Source organism: Cynocephalus volans, chromosome 1, assembly GCF_027409185.1.
Source record: "Cynocephalus volans isolate mCynVol1 chromosome 1, mCynVol1.pri, whole genome shotgun sequence".
NCBI lineage: Eukaryota > Metazoa > Chordata > Mammalia > Dermoptera > Cynocephalidae > Cynocephalus > Cynocephalus volans.
In genome coordinates this window covers 271989129-272011251 of record NC_084460.1, presented here as the reverse complement: position 1 = coordinate 272011251, position 22123 = coordinate 271989129, and the positions used below count along the sequence as shown (strand labels likewise).

Sequence of the window (22123 nt, the reverse complement as noted above, 5' to 3'; positions counted from 1 at the left end):
GAGGAGCTTGTGAAAGTCTTCCTGACTTTGATATGTATTCTCTCTGTTACCCTGCATTGCCTCTGATTTTACATAATACTTTAAAAGTCCCAAAGTTGAACAATTTTGATATCCAAAACTAATTAGGCACCCCTTCCCAATAAGACAATAAATTACCTAATTTTTAACAAAGATGATCTTCCACCACCATACATTTCTGAGTCACAATAATCTTCTTCATCCACTGGCTATCCTTCTTTTTAGTTGTTACTACCAGGTGATTATAGATAAAACCACTTTAAATTTAATGTTTAGGTTCCATGTAGGGAACAGATCCAAGTGTGAATTTTGCCCTTGAGTTCATCTGCTTCCCCGAGTTTGATGGGTCCTCTTGGTTAGAGGTGTGTTACTGGTAAGAGACAGCTATTGGTATCCAGGATTTTTATACAGCAAGGAGGTGCTTGCTGTTCATCTGTTTTCCATTGCTTCTATTTGTCCTTCTCTTGCTGCTTCTATTTCTTGCATGTCTTTTTTTCTAGCTGCGTTTTCTATTTGAATCTTGAGCAAAAGGGATGGGGATTGATAATACCGTTGTTGAAAATGAGCCAAGAATCACTATTTTGAAGGGAAAAAATGTTGAATCTTGTTTAGTCAGATTTGTATTTTTATATTTATTAAAATTAGGAAATGTTTTTTAAAATGTTGGATAGCAGGTTAAAATCCCCCTTTTGAAAAAGTATATAAATTTTAGTTTCTGTGTATTTGGTATTAATCAAATAAAATAAGGTCTCAGTAAACTTTAAGTTTTTTCAGTTCAGATCTTAAAAATACTAGTTCCATCTCTTTTCATCTCAATTATTACCGTGATGTTGACAGGTTGGAATGGCTAAAATCCCATTTACTTTTAACAATTCTGCCAATGTGTGGAATGACCAGAGAAAACTCAGAAACTTGTCAAAACCAAGACCATTTGCCCCAGTCTTACCAGGAAAAATTACATAGAGAAATATAATTGAAAAGCTTATGAAATGAAGCTTGAAATCTAGTGTTGTTTCCAACTTGGAAAGATCCTGAATCTTTATTAGGAATCCTTATTCCTCCAAGATTACTAGGGGATGATGGTTTGTTGAATTTGTAGAATGTTTTGAGATCTTTGGTGGGAGATTTAGGGTTGGACCAGAGAAAGCCTAATTGTTAGTAGCCAAGAAACTTTTGCTTCTGTTTCTGATCTTATTGGTGGTATGGCTACAGAGCAATGGAAAACCCAATTTTCTTTACTAGGTTGGGTTCCCCATAAATTGGATGGGTATTTTAGTCCTTGCTGCCTATGTGGTCTCACAGGGAAACTCCAAGCTTACAAGGTTACATGGTAAATATGGATAAGCATTTTCAGATGCTTTTCACAAAATAATTCTCTGTAAAAGAGAATAAAAGTTTAAATCATTTCATATGGAATGGAGTGGAAAAGTCCCAGTTTCACCTGGGTGTTATAGTTATTACTTTGTTTTTGTTTCTGTCAGCCTGTTTTCTAGAGAAAATGGAAGGTTTCTATAGATCTCTGATTCAGTAAATCATGGGTTGAAAGCTCAGAGTGTGCTTTTAAGAACAGTGCAAATGAGGCATCTCCTACCTTAGCAAAAGTGATCCTTTCATTCACATAGTCGTTAGCAAATCCTGATAGTATGGATGTCATTTTCTTTTTCTTTTTCCAAAAAAGCACATGCAAGGAGGAACTCCATCTATTGAAAATCAAGCCAAGTATGACCAAGTTTTATGGCAATCACAGACATAGACACAAACATCAAAATATCTCCTTAATTAAGGCAGTGGCTCAGCGGAGGCCCACATTCCAGGATTCTCAGTAGAGAAAACATGTGTTCTTTATAGAGGAGTTTTATTAGTAGCAATGTTCCGGTATGTGGTTCAGGTTAATTAATGATGTAGTCACACTGGTGTCTTGCCATGAGTTTTATTTCAGTAAGCAGGGCACTAGGAAATTGCATTGGCATATCTTGTCATGCCAAAAAAGATATCCTTAATTTGGACCATTAAAATACATTTCCATGAGGTCTGTCACAAGGTAATTTAAGAATTCTTAGTGTGGGTACTGCTTTAGATTCGTAATTAATTCACCATTAACTATATGTAGCAAATGCAGTGGTTTCAATGAATATATGCTGTTCTTATATATTTTGTTGGCTGAGATGATTGAGACCTCAAAGACCCAGACCACCCACAAGCTCTTGCGGAGTTGATCTCCATTGTATGAGATTTGTACCAAGAACCACCTTTTCCCCATGAGAGTATTTTATTAATTTTAGATCACGGTGGTGTTTCAAAACTTAATTTGTGTTGTGCATATGTAGCAACCTTACTCGGAGGTTGAAACAACAAAGTGACTGGATTGGAAATTAGATTTTCCCCCGTATGCTGCTAATGTAGTTCTTGTTCCATTGGGATTTCCCCTTTGCATGGGCTGATGATTTCTTTGAAACTATATGGAAATTGGTTCAGACAGGAACAAAGGGGAGAAGGGGATGGCAGTGATGATTCAAATTAGTGTCTCTTCTTCAATGAGAGTCTGTTGTGCCTGAAAGCGCATGCTTTCTGATATCAGTCGAGTCGAGCCACCTAAGGTTAAGTGAGTGACCAGAGCTACTGGAGTCCATACTTCAGGGTCTTAGCACTTGATTCTCCCCTGTCCAGTTGGGTTGAATTGTTGATTTGAAATCTGCAACCCTGTAATGTGGTTCAGAAATGGGCCAAGCACAATTTTACTTTTCTTTACCTGGTGGGGAACCATCTCTTCCTTTCTCCCTCATCTTTTCCCAGCCAGCGTGTGAAAGATTCCTATTGCCTAACGTAATGAATAAGAAAGGGAATAGCTTTGTGACTGTGGGAATGATGGTAGGTTTAGAGAATGGCATCTGAAATACATTAAAAAGAATCTACGTTTCATTGTCAGTGGTAAACGAGCGCACACGCATGTGGGCACACAGACACAGTCTCTCTTAGGAACCCTGTACATCTTATATTCAGTATTTCCACCCTCAGCTCTTACCTAGTTCAAATGCCATACTCTCTTAATTGGATTTTGGCTCACTTCCAGGTTCAGTGTTTGAGGGTTCTGTATCTATGAAATAATGATACTGAAATAAATAGCACCTCTCAGTAGAGATACCTTTTCATGTAAAATTCTTAAAGGGAATGGAGAGGAAGGAAATGCTTCTGTGTTTAGGAATTTATAGGAGAGACACCAGAATGGGCCCAAACAGGAATTTCAAAGGACCTCACCTGTGTAAGTGCAGTGTGGGTATGACAGAAAGCACAAGTCCTTGAAGACTGTTAGATTTGGATGGACCTTTTCATTTAAGGACCTTTCCCTTAAGGACTGATGCATGTGGGGATGCTAATGTTGGGGACCAAATTGCTGTGGCCCTCAAGTGCTTTGGAGACCAGTGGCTAGAGCTGCCTTTTTCAGGGAGATCCTTTTAAGTGATAGAAATGGGAATAAATTGTACAAAGTGGGGTGAGCCTCTTCTTTAATCTATTCCCTGAGGACACCAGTTAATAATAAGCACCTATCTTGGAGGTGAAGAGAGGGATGGCTTTTGTTCATCTTACCGACACTCAGAGCACATGATGCAATACGGACCGCTGAGAGGAAATGCTTTCTTTGCGTCTACTGGAAATGGGCAGGTGTGAGCACCAGAGGCTGACCTCTTTGTCTGGAAAAGAGGCTCCATGTTACCCCTAAGTGTGAATCAACGAGTTTCTTCTCAGTGCTAAAACGAACTGAGGAGGCTTTCACCTAATAAGGTGGGCATTTTAGAATAGATTTCCTGGCTGGAGAGACTAGCTGAAGTGTTCTCTGGAATTCCAGGATCGATTAATGGCTTCACTGATTTATTTATTTATTCAACTAGTATGTTTTGGATATCTTTTTCAGGCATGGCGCTGGACATGAGATTCATTGGTATATAACACTAAGTCCCTGTCCTTCTGTAACTTCCATTCTAATAGGGAAAGATAAATAATAAATATGCAAACAAATATTTTAGATCTTTCCAGAACTTGGTAAGTACTAAGAAGCAAATAAAATGAGGTAACGTGATGAAGAATAAATGGGATGTTTGGGCTAGTTTATCTAGGCAGATCTGAGTAGGTGACGATGAAGCTGAAACATATTAGATTAATAGGAAGCAGGTTTGCAGTGATCCGGGGAGTCTGTATTCTGGGATGCAGATGGCAGGTACTCAGGCTCTGAGAGAGGTGTAAGTTGGTGTATTTGTGTGAGGAGTGTGGTGATGGGAGGGGAAGAGTGGAGGAAAGTGAGATCAGATCATGCAGGGTCTTGTTTGCCACGGTAAGAGTGGTGGCAGGCCATTGAAAGATTTATCAGCAAGAAGTTGGGGCTTGAAGGGATCTTTGAGAGTGTGGTTCACTCATTTTACAGATAAGGAAGTGACTCCCTGTGCAGGTTCAATAGCTTACTGGAAAGGGAGGGGCGGTGTGGGAAAAGGAGGCATTAGATCTGATTCCCAGGCCAGGGATCTTTTCACTAATAAGTGAGAAGTGAAATAGCATGTTGCCTATTTGTCTTTATTGCCTCTCTTCCTGGTGGCTTCTTGAGGCCAGAGGAGAAAAGAGGAAGTGGCACAGGGAGAGGGACATTCTCTGGGGCAAGGAAATGGCTTTCACTTCACACACAGGTGCATGAGCATAAATTTGCCTCTCAGTTTAGAATGCTGGATCTCTCCTAGAGAGTGCTTTAAAAATGTTTTTCAAATGAAAAACACTGAAGAGACAACCAAATAAAACCCATAGAATCTTAAAATACTGATGTATCCTATAAAACATATTTATGATATATACATACACATTGTTTCTGATGTTCTTTTGGTGAGGAAGGATGAATTTTTGGCTTTTACTGTGTATACTCTTAGACCCCTGTCTACCCAGGATTGTGATGATTGCTGACTTTTCAATTGAATTGTTTGTTTGAGAGTTGCTCCATCCATCCATCCATCCATCCATCCATCTATTTGACAAATGCTTGAGGCAGGCTACAAGTCAGGCAAGGTCCCAGTATCTTTGAGGAGCCTACATTCTAGTGAAGTTTACATTCTAGATGCCGGTGAGGCAGGATATTAATGTTTCTTAGCATCCTGCAAACTTGGATTATTGAGTGTCTTAGGGCTTCTATTATAAGGCTTGAGAACCCTGTGTAGAGGAGGGTCCAAAGACCACCTTCTTCCAAGTTTTCCAGACTTTGTCCATTGGGGCTACCCAATTGACAGTGGGACCCTGTATCAGTTCTCTGAACCTGTTCCGAATGAGCCTTTCTCACTTTTCAGTCTTTACCCGTCTATAACTTTTCATGGCATCATAAAATTCCAGACTAGGAGGCCCCTTAGAAGTCCAGCCATTCTCCTGTAGATGAGAAAACCGAGCCCGGTGAGGTTGAAGTCACTCAGCTAGTTAGTCAGGGCTGATCTTCCCGACTCAGAGTCTCCTGGTTACTTAAACTTTTATATCCAAAAGGTTTACTTTACCTTGATAATTTTTTGGTATTTTTTTATTTCCATTTCCATGCCCTTAGTACATTTCTTTATTGTCTTTTTGGAAGTGGAATGAATAAAACAGCAGTGTGTAATTGCTGCAACCTGCATGGCATGTGTGCCAGGCCCTCTTTTGACATGTATCAATTGATTGGACTCTCATAACACTCCTGTGTGGTAGGTACTATTACCCCATTTTACAGATGAGGAAACTGAGGCACAGAGGGGTAAAGTACTTCCCCCAGAGTGATTGATCTAGTATAGTAAGTAGTGTAACCTGGTTTCAGACCCAGGCCATCTGGCCCCTGGAACAGTGCTGTTAGTCCCCCTCTCTTCTGGCTGTCAGTGTACACAGGGCCAGTCTATTTCCTTAACTGGAGTCAGTGGCACTAAGACAGATCCATGAAGCCACCTGAAATATTTTGGGAAGTCGATTCCAGGTACCTGAAATTAAGTGAAAGTACAGCCATCGTGCCAGAAGAAGCTGCTTGGGGCTTGGCTGTGTTGTTTTTGGCTGCCATTTTACGTGATCTGAGGAACAGAACAAACATTCCTCTTAGTGCCCCCACATTATCTTTAACATTCCACAGTGGAAGTTTCTGAAAGCTCCCAGTTTTGAAAGTATCCTCTGTGATCACCAGCCACTAAATTGCATCTGCCACTGGGAGTCCCCATGGGCTTTGAACCTGTTGTTCTTGGAAAATTCAAGGCTCTGAGTGGGGAGAGGGAGTGGGAGAGAGAGAGAGAGAGAACATTGTACACGTGGGCAAGTGCTTTGGATAAAAGCAGTAATCGTATATGTATGTATTTTTTAATGGGGGGTAGAGGAAGGGTATATGTAATTAACCCGACTGAGAAAAATATAACTCTGTTCCAGGAGGGAGTCAATGAAATGAGTTTGCTTTTAAAAAACAACAAAACCCCAGTAGCCTGAGTCAGCCTGTGCAAGTGATTGGGGAGAGGAAGGGGAGGTGATGTCATTGGTTCGGCATGTTCCCATCTCGGCCACTGAGTGTGAAGGGGCCCAGGGAGTTGGAGGAGGGTGGGTGAGTGTGTACAAAGTTAGCGAGAGCGGGTGGGGGTTCTTAAGAGCGGGCTGTAAAACAGGATTAATAACCCCTTGTCAGTCCTTTCCCTCTCACTGTGTTTTTCAGTAATTTTAGTTTGAATGAGGACTCTCTAGCCAATTAATGTTTATTTGTTTCCTTTGGCAAGACCCGTTGAGGGGACGAATGTGATTGGTGAGTTTAAAATTTTTGTTTTGTTTTTGTATTCTGGAAGAGGAGGCGAGTAATATGAGTTTGGGTTTTCAATGACTCTCCCCCTGCCCCCCTTTAGGAGGCAGGAGGCAAGACATGGCCAGCTGGTGCCTTGAACTGACACAGGTGCAGAGGCTGTGGGGGGTGGGGAGCCAGGAATAATTACAGGTTTCTGAAGCATCAGGCCCTGCCTGACACAAGTGCTCGTCAAGAAAACTGCTCTTTATGGAAAATTAATGGTGAAGCTAAAAAACCGTCAAGGCCATTGTTGTTCTTGAGAAACCATCAGGCTTCAGTAGGGAGGCTTCCTCCCAAGTCCTTGGGCTCTCTTGAGGAGCAGGGACTGGCTGGCATTGTCAGGGGCCATGATGGGTTTTTCCTTCAGGAGTGTCTCTTCTGCATTTTTTCTTTCTTAAATCTCACTTTCAGTCCAGATCTAGCCCTTTGCTCTTACTAGTAGAATGTGTCAGATTATTTTTCATTGACTCTTAAGGCATGAATTTCATGTTGTAGGTGGAAGTGTAATGACTGAAGCAGGGACATCTAATGAAACTTACATTCAAGCTACAAAGTAACAAAGGGAATTTCCACCGCTGTGTGTCAACCCAGACAGTGGCTTGGTTGGGAGATTAGAGGGCAACAGACCTGAGCACCTTATATAATCTAGCTACGTATGCACAGTAGTGTCTCTTGACCACTCAGAAGTTGGAGTTTAGTAATGGTCCAGTAAGTAATAGTGAGCAACTCTTCTTAAGGGCTAGCTGCAATTGTGGGTAGAGGCCAGACCAGTAGACTTCAGATTGGCATGTTCTGAAAAGTCACATCTGGAAAAACAACACTAAGCCAAGTTAGGAAGGCCCGTCTGTGCATGGGCCACCTTATCCCTCGTGGACACCGTTAAATTTGAGCATCACAGACATTATGCATGAAGAAAATGCATTTCCAAGTCGTTGGAGACGTGAGGAACCTCAATGCCGTCCTTTGAGGAGTGTGAGACCTGGGCCACAACTCCCAGCTCTTCCCAGCTTGCGTGACTTTAAAGTTTGCTTTAACATTTAGTTTAGAATTTAGTTATTTGGGAATTTCTTTTATGCACTGAGACTAAGGAATCCTTGGAAGATGAAAGAGGTAATTGAGGCTGCTTTGCATCATGTGCCTGGGAAAAGTAATTTCAAAGACGTTGCCCTCTCCCCAGGCCTTTTAATCTTGTCTCCTTCCTTCCCTGCTTCCCCAAGGAGAAATGTACAAATAAATATTTTCTTTGTATGTTGAAAATAGTTTGGAGAAGAGAAACACTGAAGAAGTTTTGATAAAAATTTCCCAACTTTCATGTTTAGAGTGAAATTAATTTTCACAGCATTTTCTCTCAGAATTTACAAATTACTAGAGGGAAATATTTAATTTGGTTTCAGCTTCAGCAACCAGTTTTATGTGTGAAAGAGTCGAAGGGAATGTTATTTTACATTGGTTGTAGTACCATGGTTATTTTGTGGAGTTCAGCAATTCTGACGGTAATGTGTAATACTATTGTACCTCTGAGGTGTGCTATTGATGTGGGTTTTTTTTGTTTTGTTTTGTTTTTTAACCTAATAGTTAAAAAATGCAGTAAGAGATTTTTACTTATACTGTGTACTAGCTTGCTCACATTTTCTAGACAATATTCATTCTCTCCTACTTCTACTCTAACATTTTATGTTAATGAAAGTTGAGAAAAAAGTGAGCATTTCTTTGGGCATTTGCTTACCATCTTTTTAGGAATTACTTTCTAGGTCTTACACGGTTATAGTGACAAGGTTCTTGTCACTGGCTCATGAATACTTTCTGTCATGAGGTAGGTTCAGTGTTGCCATTCTCTTTCTCAAACCAGTTTTAAAATGCTGAAACCCAGAAAGGCAGGCAACAGAGTTAAGTGCTCAGCATCAGAGGTTCTCTCATGGGCTTCCTGAGTTTTTAATCATGGTGCTTCTTTCCCCTCCTCCAACCCTGAGAAAAATGGTACCAGATCCCTCTGGCCCTGCTTCCCACTTTCCTTCCTGTCTTTCAACTCTGACTTCATTTTAAAAGACTAGAAATGTGTCAGAATTATTACATCATATCATTCTTTGAAAGTGGATAGTCACAAATTTGCCACGAATATTAATCTTTGCAATCCTGCAGTTTTAAAGTTGGTTTCAGGAGTCAGAGAAATCAGTCTTTTTTTCAAAAAAAGTGTGAAGTGTGAACATAAGTTAAAAAAAAAATGAGTATTTTAGAAGATGGCTTGAAAAAAGAAGCCCAACTATCCGTCCTATCAGTAGCTTATTTTGTGTCATTCTGAATTTCTATTCTGGGATATGTGTGAAGATTTCAAAGCACGAAAAGTAATTGAGCTTTGGGACCCTCCCAGGAGAAAGGTGTGGGATTCGTTTTCCTCTTTCTATACTTCAGAATCTTTGGGGACTGTGGCACCACAGTTAAAGCAGTGACAAAACCACTCATAATAAATGTCAGAAGGGGGTCCCATGGGTAGCCAAGTGCAGTTCAGCAGTGCATGCAATTACCTGGGTGAACATTCTTTTTGGGAACCAGAGTTCACCCCTTCCTCTCTGGAAGCATCATCATCGTCACCATCATCACCAACATCACCAACATCATTATTATCATCATCATCATCATCATCATCATCATCATCATCATCATCATCATTGTCAGATCAAGGTTTGATCTCAGAGGAAGCATGACTTTGCAAGTTTCCGCAAAGTGGAAATCTGCACTTCCCCATGTTTTTGCATCTATGTTCTTTCCCTAATTTGTTTTATCTCTTTGTGCTTTTAACTGTTGGTCCTTTTAGGTAATAGCAGTGGAATGATTGGGATTAAGGGAAGCTTGCTAAAGGGACCACATTTGACTGATAATTGATTAGAAACACAGGTGGTAGTAGATGGCTTTTATTTCATTGACTCTATTATTCCAAAAAAAAATCTTTAGCAAAATGCAGCTTCTTTTGTTTATTTATTTTACTTACCATCCTGAGTATACATGGATCCAAAGACTACGAGTAATTACTCATAAGGACACAGTTATTGAGTCGTGGCAAAAATATTGCACGAATGGCTATGCCTTGTTCAAATTAAAAGATAGAGAAATAAAAACTAGAACTTTTTATGTTCTAAACACTTTGAAAAGAGATGACTTTGTGGAGCCTGGACTAGAGTCTACCCCAACTACACCTGGATGTAGTTATAGTGGTGGAAATGAGTGGAGACTGTGAGGTGATTCTAGTTCACTTTTCCAGAAAGTCCTAGCTCTTACAACTCTCCATCATTTCATACTCACCTAGACATCTCTGCCATGTGAGATAACAGAGGTCGAAGTTTAGCTCCAAATGGTTATCTTTACTGTTTGATAACCCGTATGGTAAAAGGAATATGACCATTGCTTTTAAGATCATAATTTAATAAACCAGACATCCCACCAATCTGTGGACTCTTTTGGAGAGTCATTTCAAAGATACTGTTTAATTGTCCAGGGTTGAGGAAGGGTGTCTTTCAACACTTGGCAGTCAGCATATTCTCTTTATTTTTTCTTGCCTAGGCTACCTGAAGGAGATAGACTTTATGTTGGACTTTGAATGGAAGAATGATTAGTGGGAGGGAAGGTGAACTACTGTTTCAAGCATATGAGCATAAGGGAAAGTAAAGAGAAAAAGTAGGTGAAGGGATCCCTTTAGGGAAGGGTTTTAGGAGAAATGGTACAAGTGACAGGAGATGTTTGCAATCCTGACTGGCAAGTTTCATGTAATTTATGATGAGATAAGGGCAAGTTGAACAAAAGCTCTTTGGTAACCTTGGCATCATGCCCATGGTATGACCAAATGTCTTATACTTTTTTCTTGAGCCTGTGAAAGTAACTACTTCTTGCCAGCAACTGGGAGCATTTGGTACACTTAATATGTACTGCAAGACTTGAGTTATCCTGTTCTCTTTCAAATTCTGTCTCTGGAATGTATCATACCTATCATAGAAGTAGTAGGTATGACCCTCATAGGTTTGAAATCTTTTCTTTTTTTTTTAACTAGGTCTTGGATTATTACTTTTAATATGCATGTTTCAACAAGTAACAAAGCTATGAAAGCATGAACAGAATATTGAAAAACGTTTCAGGGTGATCATTTCACAACTGTTTCATGTGATATTTATTAGGAAACTAGGAAAAGAAGAAGCCATGCATTTCAAAGGTGGGGTATCAGAGTCTTCACAAAGCTCATTTGTGACTCATAAATATATAAGGAAAACACTTTGCACTGGGGAACATTTCCTTCCCATTGCTGACTGTAATGGATTTTTTAGGGGGTGGGGGTTGATGCAATGGCTTAAGGCTTAAGTTGTTAGGTCAGGTTGAGGGGAGCCTCATATCTTTAAGCTGAGAGATCAGCCAGATGTAATTTGTCATTAAACTGACATCTGCTGACTCAGATTTGGAGTTTGCTGGCTAGAGTGTCATTGGAACAGAGGAAATCTTTGGTTCTGGTAGACAGACACATATTTGTACTCTATATTCAAGTTTACAATCTAGAGACATTCCTGGTTTGCTCACAGTTCTGTTTTTTTCTCTCTCTCTCTTTATTTCTTTCTTTTTTGAAATTATTTTAGATTTACAGAAAGGTTGCAGAAACAGTACATGTTGTTCCCATATACATTTTGCATATCTTCTCCTATATTCCCTAGCCATAGTACAATTATCAGAACCAGGAAATTATTTTTTGGCAAGAATATCACAGAATAATGTCATACACCTGTCAGCATATCATATCAGGCATGCATGTTATCAATCGGACTTGTTACTGGTGATTCTACCTTTGGTTACTTGATTAAGGTGGTATCTGCCAGCTTTCTCCAATGTAAGTTTATTATTTTTGTCCTTGTAATTAACAAATATCTTATTGCGGGGATGCTTTGAGACTAAGCAGATGTCCTGTTTCTCATCATACTTTCATCTACTAATTTCAGTATTTACTTCTTACTTGCAGTCATTACCTCTTGGTTGTTTGCCTGATGGTGATTTTCTATTTCCATCATTTCTTCTGTGTTTGTTAATTGTAATTTTACTGTAAGGAGGAGCTGGCTCTTGCCCTCTATTTGTTTATTTATTCAATCATTTATTTGTATCAGTATGAATTCACAGATATTTATTATTTTGTTCTGTGGATTATAATCCATTATTATAATTATTCATTTTTGTTGCTCAAATTGTCCAGATTTGGCAATTGAGAACTTCTTTTATTTGGCTCCTGAGTCCTTCAACATACCCTCATAATTTTATGAGCACTTCTTTACCTTCTAAAACCACAAGATATTCTAGGCTCATCTCTTATTTTCTTTGCCCCAACCCTTTAAATAACTATTTCTTCAAGGAGCCCTGATTTCCTTTATTGGATAATGATATTTAGAAACCAAGATCTCTGCTAAGTGTGCTCACTGCTAAAGAGGTGTCTTTGCTTATAGGCTATTTCAGTGGATGGAGTTAGGAAAGATATATATGTATACTCACACATGGAAATACACATTTATTTCTATATATACCTCTGTGTGTGTATTAAAGTGCATGAAGAAATACAGACACCTCAAATTTCAATTAAATATCATGGGCATTTCTTAAGAAAGTTCTCATAATCATTTACAAATAACATTGGAGATAAACTTTCTTTTTGGCTTGGGAAAATCTAATATTAAGATGTTCCTCATCTTTAATATTTTAGTCTCCACACTCTTGGCAAGAAACTCTTTAAATCCCCCACCCCAGTTTCCAATTGACAAATTCTTCTCCTCTGTCTAATGTTCATCTCCTGGAGATATTGTAAGAAATGGATTTCTCTAGACAAAGCCATTCCATAATGATTTCACAGGGCTACCTAGCACATCCTGATAGGTACTCACGCTTCTCTAATTCTCAGACAGAATAAGAATGCCCTGTGTCAGGAAGCAGTCCAGGTTTCCCCACATTTTAGTGATCAAGGTCTCTCCATCTTTGATCATAAGTATGAAAAAACAGACACAACTTATGTGCTCCTGGGATTCAAACCAGGGCATACTGGGTGGGTAATTTTTTAATCCTCCCAGTAGAGTGTGTAAATGTGTTTAGAATATCTCTGCTTCTTAGGACTCTGAATATGAAGGGATGAGAACCTCCCTGACAATCACAATTTCTTAGTGACTTTCAAATATCTGAGCTGGAAAGTATGAAAGAGGACAGGGCATATAAAAGCTCTATCCATAGACCTTGGTGACTATGTGTGAAATCATCATTGTGTAGGAGACAGGGACCTACAGGACATCTTATAACCCATGAGTCAACTGATTTTTACCTGGATCCTGTCTGTGTCTCAAAGATCTGGTTCTTCTCCTTGGGCAAAGCTCAAGAAGCATTACAGTTGTGTTTCCAAAGACGTGTTAGTGGTCGTTTCTAAGTTTGCCAGCCTCAGCAAGATGGACCATACCCGAAGCCGTCACATAAACCTCAATACGTTCAAAAGGAGTGAAGTCTGATAAAGTATATTATTTGACCACAAAGAAATCAAACTAGGAAACAATAATAGAAGGATATCTGGAAAATCCCAAAATGTCTGAAAATTAAGCAACACAATTTTTACTTTTGCTCCCAGTGATGATGGATTCCCTCACTGAAAGTAACTACAAAATAATGAGCATAATATAAAAGCAACTCCCTGAAGGCACTGTAGAGTCAACATAAGCAGACAGATTTTGGTGGCAAATGCACTCTCCCAGGAGGGGAGTAGGGAAACTACTTTATAGGGCATATAAAATATGCCCCCAATTTTTTGGAAGTTTGGCTAGGTGCCAAATGTAGGGTGTCAGAAGAAGCTTTTGAAGAGTGGAGGAGGTGGAATGATCAGAGTAATAGTATAAAGTGGATTTTATCTTTGACGGACATTATATAACTGTTGGGTTCCAGGCACTATGCTTGGTAGGCAATGATTTAAAAGGGGAAGGGGAGGTTTAAAGGGTTTCAGGAGTAGGACCTTATAATTCAGAAGTGAATTGACTGGAGTTAAGACTGAAGGTTTCAGTATTGGAGAGAAGTAAATGATAATTTTTAGCAATGAGATGGAAAAAGGAAGGGGAAATTTTTGAGGTGCGGAATTCAGAAAAGGGGCAGTAAGGGTAATGCAAATTTCTAGATTTGAGAAGGTGGTAGTATGAGTTTCTAATATAAAGTGGTGGGAGGCTACTGAGCAGAGCTATTTTTTAATCAATAAGTAAAACAGAATTAAAACTTTTCCAGTAAGCTTTCCTTGATTAATACCTCCATATTGTAGAGTGTGGAATTCATTGTCCACTCATCCCCTAAACACTTATCAACACACTTAATATTATTTTATTTATTTGGTATCACATTGCTTTGTAAATTCATGTCATTTTTAACTTGTGATTGTTTATTCTGCACCCACATCACATGGATCTATTACTATGTCTTCTAGCACATACAAAGCCTCACACTTTGCTGTGAGCACAGTAGTTGAATGAACACTTGTGATGTGAGTGTTGAATGAAGATTGGAACCATTCATTAATTCATACCATTAAACAACAACACTGAGGCCAAAGCTGATTCATAGTTAAAAATCTGGTTTTCTTATTCAGTAATGCAGAGTTTTACCAGAAAGCTGATTAAATACTGATCTTTGAAATGTCACCAAAATAAAATTCTTGACAGATACAACACTAGGTATGTCATTAAAATATATTTTTAACAAAATAAAAGCCTAGATTCAGAACATTGGTTGAAAACATAAGAAGCTTTACGGGGGCAGTAAATTTGGAGCTACTCTCATTTTAAGTTTGCCATCAGTGTTTCTTTGTTGGAGCCCAGAAGACAGAGCACATTAAGCTGGTGGTGCAAATTAGCAATGTAGTTTTTTACAAAGACTTATGAGCACCATGGATGAAGATTTGTTGAAACTAAACTTTTTAGTTCTCTGTTTCTTTACTCGGTGAAAATTTTATGTTGAAATATATTGGGTCCTTATCTTTAACATGTCTAAATAGCTCTGTTTGAACTTATTTTTATCATGTAGTCAGAGATGCTAAACTGTTGCAATGGGATTCGTGCCCCTTGCCACAAAGTGTGTAGCAACTGCATTTTTAATAACTTGCTGTAAACAACAGGGGTTTTGTCTTAGGCCTCAAAGGTTTTATAGTAGGCATTCTTTAGAACAATGTCCGTTCCTGCTGTTTAGGGAATCCATGCCCAAGGCAGGGCTTGCCGTTGGCTAATTGCTGCTGAGGTTACCTCTTAGTTTGAGTGAACATGGTTTGTTCTTCAGAGCAAGGTAGAAAATTGACTTATTTCTATGGTCTGCTCAAGTCTGTTTTGAAAAACAAAGTTGGACTATGAGAAGTCTTGTCTTAGTATGAAAACCTTGTCTGTTTCTATTTGCGTCTTGCTTACATGGGAACTCCTAGGGATGCTTGGAGCATCTTACTTGCTGAATTGGACTGAGGGCCAGGAGGTCATTGCTTCATCTTTTAAGGTTCTCTGGGATCTCAAAGGTGTGAGATAGTCCTTCTGGGGCTCTAGTTCTCTTTCAACTATATAGTAGTTGAAATCATATGATGTGACCCCTAGGGCCCCTTCAGAAGTGTTCCGAGTATAAATACTAAGGTGAGATCTTTCAACAAGCGCATTTCAGACACCGGCCATGAAACCATTGTCTGTACCTTCCCCCTCTGCCTGTCAGCCTGTGGCCTCATGGTGTTCTTTGCCTCTGATGGTTGTTTCTCTCCTTCCTCCCTCCCCTCTGCAGACATGCCTTGAATTGGAACGCTACCTACAGACAGAGCCCAGGAGGATCTCGGAGACCTTTGGTGAGGACTTGGACTGTTTCCTCCATGCTTCTCCTCCCCCGTGCATTGAGGAAAGCTTCCGGCGCTTAGACCCCCTGCTGCTCCCTGTGGAAGCCGCCATCTGTGAGAAGAGCTCAGCAGTGGACATTCTGCTCTCTCGGGACAAGTTGCTATCTGAGACCTGTCTCAGCCTCCAGCCAACCAGCTCTTCTCTAGACAGCTACACAGCCGTCAACCAGGCCCAGCTCAACGCAGTGACCTCATTAACGCCCCCATCGTCCCCTGAGCTCAGCCGCCATCTGGTCAAAACCTCTCAAACTCTGTCAGCCGTGGATGGCACGGTGACGTTGAAACTGGTAGCCAAGAAGGCTGCCCTCAGCTCAGTAAAGGTGGGCGGGGTGGCGACAGCGGCGGCAGCTGTGGCAGTAGCTGGGGCAGTTAAGAGTGGACAGAGCGACAGCGAACAAGGAGGGGTGGGGGCTGAAGCATGCCCCGAAAACAAGAAGAGGGTGCACCGCTGTCAATTTAACGGGTGCCGGAAAGTTTACACAAAAAGCTCCCACTTAAAGGCCCACCAGAGGACTCACACAGGTAGTGGTACAAGTCGGCCGCACGTGGTTTCTTTTCTTTCCCTCCTTTAGCCTCGCGGTGGGAAGGGCTTCTCTTTGTTCTGAGAAGCAGCATCCGTGCTAATGAGGTGGTGACAGCAAGGCAGGAGGGCCCAGGTGGGGAATCAGAATGACTCACTTGTTACCTTAAGATCTCAAGATGTCCTGGGCATGGGACATGGGTTTGTCACTTGCTGGCTGTGAGCTGCTTTCAGAAGTGATGCCAACAGCAGCGTAGAATCAAACAGTTCTGAGGGGGACTGAAAGGGGCTGTGGTAGTGTGACTCCCAGGTGTACGTGATACACGCACTTGTCACTTTCCTGACACTTCTTTGTTTTATGAACATAGCTCTGCAGTTTTGATCAACGCTGGAATCTGAGGAGGTGCATTTGAAAGCATTCATGGTTAAACACGGCAGCTAGGGCGTTCCCGTTCACTCTTTCCCAGCATCCCTGATTTTTCATCAAAGTCACCAACAGCAGGAGGGTTTCAGAGTTCATTAGATGTGATCATTCTATAATTAATTGGCATCTCCTCTTTTGCATTGTTCTCTGGCGCGTGCTTTATGGAGAGATGGCAGAATTGCTTTTTAATGAGCTTGTTACTGAGAAGTTGCTAAAGTGATTACATTGCTATGTGTGTGGTAAGGGCAGGTTGGGGAGGGACAGGGACTGTATATTTTACTCAGGACTTCTGTGGTGACTCCAAGGAATTGTACTGATCTTTTGAGCAATGGGCTAATTTGAAAGAGTGGGATTTATAGAGAAAAGAATGAGATTGGCATTTTTCTTGAAACCGGTCTTTGTTCTCTGCTTTGAGGTTGGAGCTTAGGGGTGGTATTCTTCCTGGTCTACTAGGGGTGCTAGTAGCAATTACTGTGTTTGGTGGTTTTTAAGTGAGTCTCTAGCTGTGACTACCTGTATGGTTTTTCCACACTGCTTACACGCTGCAAGCGGCATAGGGGAAATCCCCAAATGTACAAGTGGCAGAATAAGAGCATTCTCAGAGAGAAATGGGTGATAGCATATGGGCTAGGAGAAGTGCCTGGTGCTTTGTGGAGGTTTGTGGCCTGTGCCACCAAGGAGGTGTGCAGTGGCGAGCTCACTGGCCAGAAAATCAGAATAACCTGGGTACTGGTTCTAACTCTTCCACTAACTAGCTCATGACCTTGAGCATGTCCCTTTACCTCATTGGGCCTCATTTCCACATTTGTCAAACAATCTGGCTCTTAAGGCCCCTCTCTGCTCTGATGTTCTGGAGGTCCATGAAATGTCTTTGTGCAGTACAGAAGAGCTTTCCCAAGTAGGAATGCGTAAGACGTGACTAGAAGAAACCACTGCTGTGAAATGTAACTCCTGGGAGAGTGAGCATGGACATTGCCTGCTCGCACACAGGACTGAGGCAGGTGCTCCTCTCATCCAGCACTTAGTTTCCCATGTGGCTCTTGCTTGGTCCTGACATAGCCTCCAAACATAATTTTTAAATCCTGTGGCTCAGGTGTAGAGTCCCACTCATGGTTTCCCATGAGAATTCAGGTTCGAGTTCGCCACTCCACATATACCAAGGCTAATGCTTCCTGCTGTTGTCAAGTTTTTCCTCTCCAATATTGTCCTGAAGGTAGTTTTTATTTATATTTCTTTTTTTCTAAATTCAATGAATAAAGTAATGACTAGACATGGCAGTGCTGCCAGGCTTTACTGCGTGTCTCATCTCCTGTCCCCTGCCAGGAATCCAGAAAAAGCAGGATGAGGCAAGAATGTTGAGCTTTGTTGGGGTTGTGGAATTCATGACTATGGACACCTTTCTGAATTATTGGCACTAAGACAGACTATATATGCCTAGTATGGAGGCTGGACAGCTCTGGGGAAGAAGAGATTATTTGGGGGGAGTCCAGAGCATTTTCTTTTTATTTTTCTTTCTATCCCCTTTTCCTAAAAGAGATGTCAGAAGGGTAACTTATGATTGGTGCATTATTTGGTTCTTTGTTTTTTGAGCCTTGTCTAGCCAGAGTGATTACCAAGGTGGAGCTCATTATGTTACCCAGCACCTGCAACTGCTTGCCTTGTGGTGGACTCCCCATGCGGAATTTACTCAAGGAGGCACCATGCACTGTTGTAAAGACAGTATTGCAGTATTCTTCGTTCAGAGCAGGGCTTTGTGGTCAGGTGGACTTGGGTTTATGTCCTGGATCTATCACTTTCTAAATTTATGACCTGGATAAGTTATTTATCTTCACTGAGCCTCAGTTTCTTCATCTGTAAAATAGGGATGATTACATCTACCTCCTAGATTGTTCTACAGATTAAATAAGAAAATATATGTGTGATACTTGGCAGATAGCAAGGACTCATTAAATATAATAGTGGGGTAGATTGTAGTTATTACAATTGTGTTGATATTGACTAATGATGATTGAGTAAAAAAGCAGCTTTACATGAACTAGAAATAAGCCAGTTGGTGGTAATGCAGAACATGGTTTCCTCAGATAGCACAGCAAGCAGTTGCCTTGCACCCTCCAGAAGCACTTTGCCTATAAAACCTTATGCAGAGACAAGCATGGGGAAAGAAAAAGTAGATGCTATAAGCAAGAGAAACAGACAAGAGGGGAGGTAGCGGGGTAGGGATAGAGGATGGGGAGAGGGAATATGAGTTAATTTGGATTAAATGGATGAGAATCAGAAGTATTTATTTGGAATTGGTGTGAATGGGGCACATGGGGAACTGAAAACAAAGGTGATAATTTATGTGGTGTGGATGAACTAAGAATAATGAAAAAAGCATGAAGGATGGAATTAAATTAAGTGCAAACATATAAAGGAAATGGACTGGTAAAAGCTCGAGGGCAAAGGTATATGGCAGTGGGAATTCGAGTTGGAAAGAGCCTGAGCCTGCTGATACAAGGAGTGGAGTGGGAGAGCTGCTGACCACATGTGGAAATGAAGTTTCAAAAAATGGGCTCTGGTTGGATTCAGGCAAGCTATTTTAACACAGGACCCACTTTAGTTCAGTGGAAATATTACTTATCTTTCACTTGGGGAAGTGTTTTGGGACAGAAAAAAAAAAAGAGATAAGAAAACCAGAGAAAGAGGGGAAATATTGGCATTTTGCTCTCTAGAGTTTGCTGATATGTATATATATAAGTATATGTATGTATAAATACCTATATATATCTTCTATATGGCAATGTGTTGCTAAGAAGACACAGTTGCAAAATGAAATAAAAAAAATGTTTGGGTTTCCATCTTCTATGCACAAAGAAAGACAATACATTATTGGTAACCTGGATTTGCTTGCATGGATGAATTTTTAAAGTATTATTCATTTAATTTTTATATGGATAGAATTTACTGAGCTGGAAAAATATGCATTTTTTTTTCTTCTTTTCCTTCTGTGGCTGTATTTTGAGGATGCTGAATCCTTCAAACTCTTTGCTCTGGAGGATGTTAGGCACTGAGAAAAAAAAATTTTTTTTAAGGTAGCAGCTGTTTGACTTGGTAGCTAGGGCACCAGTATTGGTTGCCCAAGGAGGTGAAGTTAGGGATGAGGAAACCAGGCAGGAGGTAGAAGAAAATGAGGTAGGGAATTGAACAAAGGGAATATTGTGAAGTAGCAAGATCTTAGTGAAAGGAAGCATATAAAAATGGACATTTGGTTTATTCATTGGGAAGAGCACTTGGTGTTGGCATGAGCGTAAAAATGTCCTTTAGCAGCCAAGCCATTACAGACCTTTCTCTCCCACTCTGTTTTCTGGTCTTTGTATAACATATTTTCCTTTCTCAATAATTCAACCATTATGATCATAGCTTCGTTCCTCTTCTTGGAGTCAGCTAAATAATCCTTTTGTTTTGATGCAAAGGGAACTTTCACTTCCAATGTTAAAAAATATGTATCTTTATTATGCTCATTTTCAGCAAAAAATCAATTTGGTAACATATTAGTAGTTTCTGTGCAAAAACAGAAAGAATTATTTTCACATTTCTCCTTGATTGCTTCTGAGAAGAAAGAAAAGCCTGTAATTGAAATGGCACTTTGTGCTAAGTGAGCAGACTTTTCTAATTCGGAAATTCATATAAAAGCATCTCCACATTTATATTATTAAGAGTGTCATGTTAGTAAAGTCAGGACAAAGACCAGCAATTACATCTTTGGTTCTTGGTCACAGTAGAGGGAGATAGGAAGAAGCCATGTTCTCTCATGTGCCACTTGGAGGGCTCTCTGTGGACTGGAGTTGCTGTAGCCTAATAGATGGGTGGTGATAAGGATATTCTAGATTTTTCACTAAAGGATGCAATGGGATGCATTTCAGGTGGAAAGGTAATACAAGTGTGCTATTTGCTTAACATTTTACAACTGCTTTAGGGCAGGTCTTATTGACTCAAGAGGTGACACAATCTCTAGGTTTAAGCAGGATTTAGGGAAATAGGTTGTTTTCAAATGAAAAGATGACTAAAATTATTACAGACAAAAAAGATGAGTGAGGGTTTAAGAGGCAAACAAGAGTGCTTATGTCATACACATAAAGAAAAGTCTTTAAAGTTTGAAATGTAATTTATTTTACTTATTCTACAAATACCTATAAAGCACTTGCTATGTACCAGGCATTGTTCTAAGTCTTTTACAAATATTAACCCTTTTAATCCTCATATTAACCCAATGACATAGGCACTACCTTATTTTCCTCATCTATAAAAGGATATAAGATCCAGAGAAGTCAAGGAATTTGCCCAGCATCACATAGTTCATAAATAGATGGGTGAAGATTTGAACCAGAAAGGACTGCTACAGTCTGAGCTCTTCTCTGCTAACTAATTAGGGGAAAAAATGGATTTCTGAAAAAAAAACATTATTAAGAGGAAACAAAAAACTTATAGTTTAAATAGAAATGGACAATAAAAACTACTTTCAATGTCTTCTAAAAAGGTACGAGTTAGGAGGGTCCTTAAACATATTGTCTCATCAGGTGACTGAGAACCAGTACAATGAAATTACAAAGGAATGGTCTTCCATTTCCAGGCCTATTATTGTTACTGCTATAGCTGCTATTATTTTGCTCATTACTATTACCATTTTTTTAAACCTTAGGATTAAAGAGAGACTTTCTTGTAACAATTCAAGTTCACTCATTAAAATTACAAGTGTTAATATTTCTATCCCTATAGAAATAAGAAAGGCAAGCATTATCACACCTAGGGGAAACTGAAGACCAAAAATGTAAAAATTGTTTAGCCCAGGCTATTTAACCCCTCCACTGGCAGAATTCAAATTTGACCCATGTCTCCTGTCCCTTAGGCTTGCATCCTGTTTAATGGATCGTCTTGCTTCTTATTTACTTTATTTGTTCTTCAGTCCTTCCACAAGCAGGTGATATGTGCCCATGGATGTCAGGAACCATGCCATGGAGTGTCCAGCAGCCATTCTAAGAAGAGGGAGATTGGGTATTAACTGAGAGTAGGGCGTATGTCAGTAGTCACAGGCAGCATGGAAGATACCAAGATAAAAAATCGCTTTTCTCTTTCTGGACAGGGTGTTTATCGATGCTGTTCATTGTTTTAAATGATGCCAATGTGATAATACACTAATTTATATAAATAGAAGCCCTAATTCAAGGTCAGGCATATTAGCAGGGTAAGATTACATACCTCAGTGTGGAACTGTAGGGGGCCCTTCGACTACTTTCAACCTCCTCAGTGCCATAGATAAGAATTCTTTAAACTTATACAACAGCAACAGAAATGAGACAATTTTAAGACATTAAAGGGACTTTAATATGCTGAGACACATGGCTCCTAATGAAGTTTATCCATGTGTTGAGGCAGAAACTCATTAAACACCGATTATGGGATGGAAACTAGAATGAGGGTTAAATGTTCAGT

The 22123-nt window shown here is 40.0% G+C and overlaps 1 protein-coding gene across 1 annotated transcript in view; it reads left to right on the top strand.

Annotated features, from left to right (window-relative positions):
- Positions 1-22123, top strand: part of KLF7 (KLF transcription factor 7) — an 83375-nt gene that overhangs the window by 23646 nt on the left and 37606 nt on the right. Inside the window, exon 3 of the mRNA XM_063100513.1 lies at positions 15602-16232. Coding sequence (XP_062956583.1) covers positions 15602-16232 — 631 coding nt within the window. The remainder of the gene's footprint in view (positions 1-15601; positions 16233-22123) is intronic.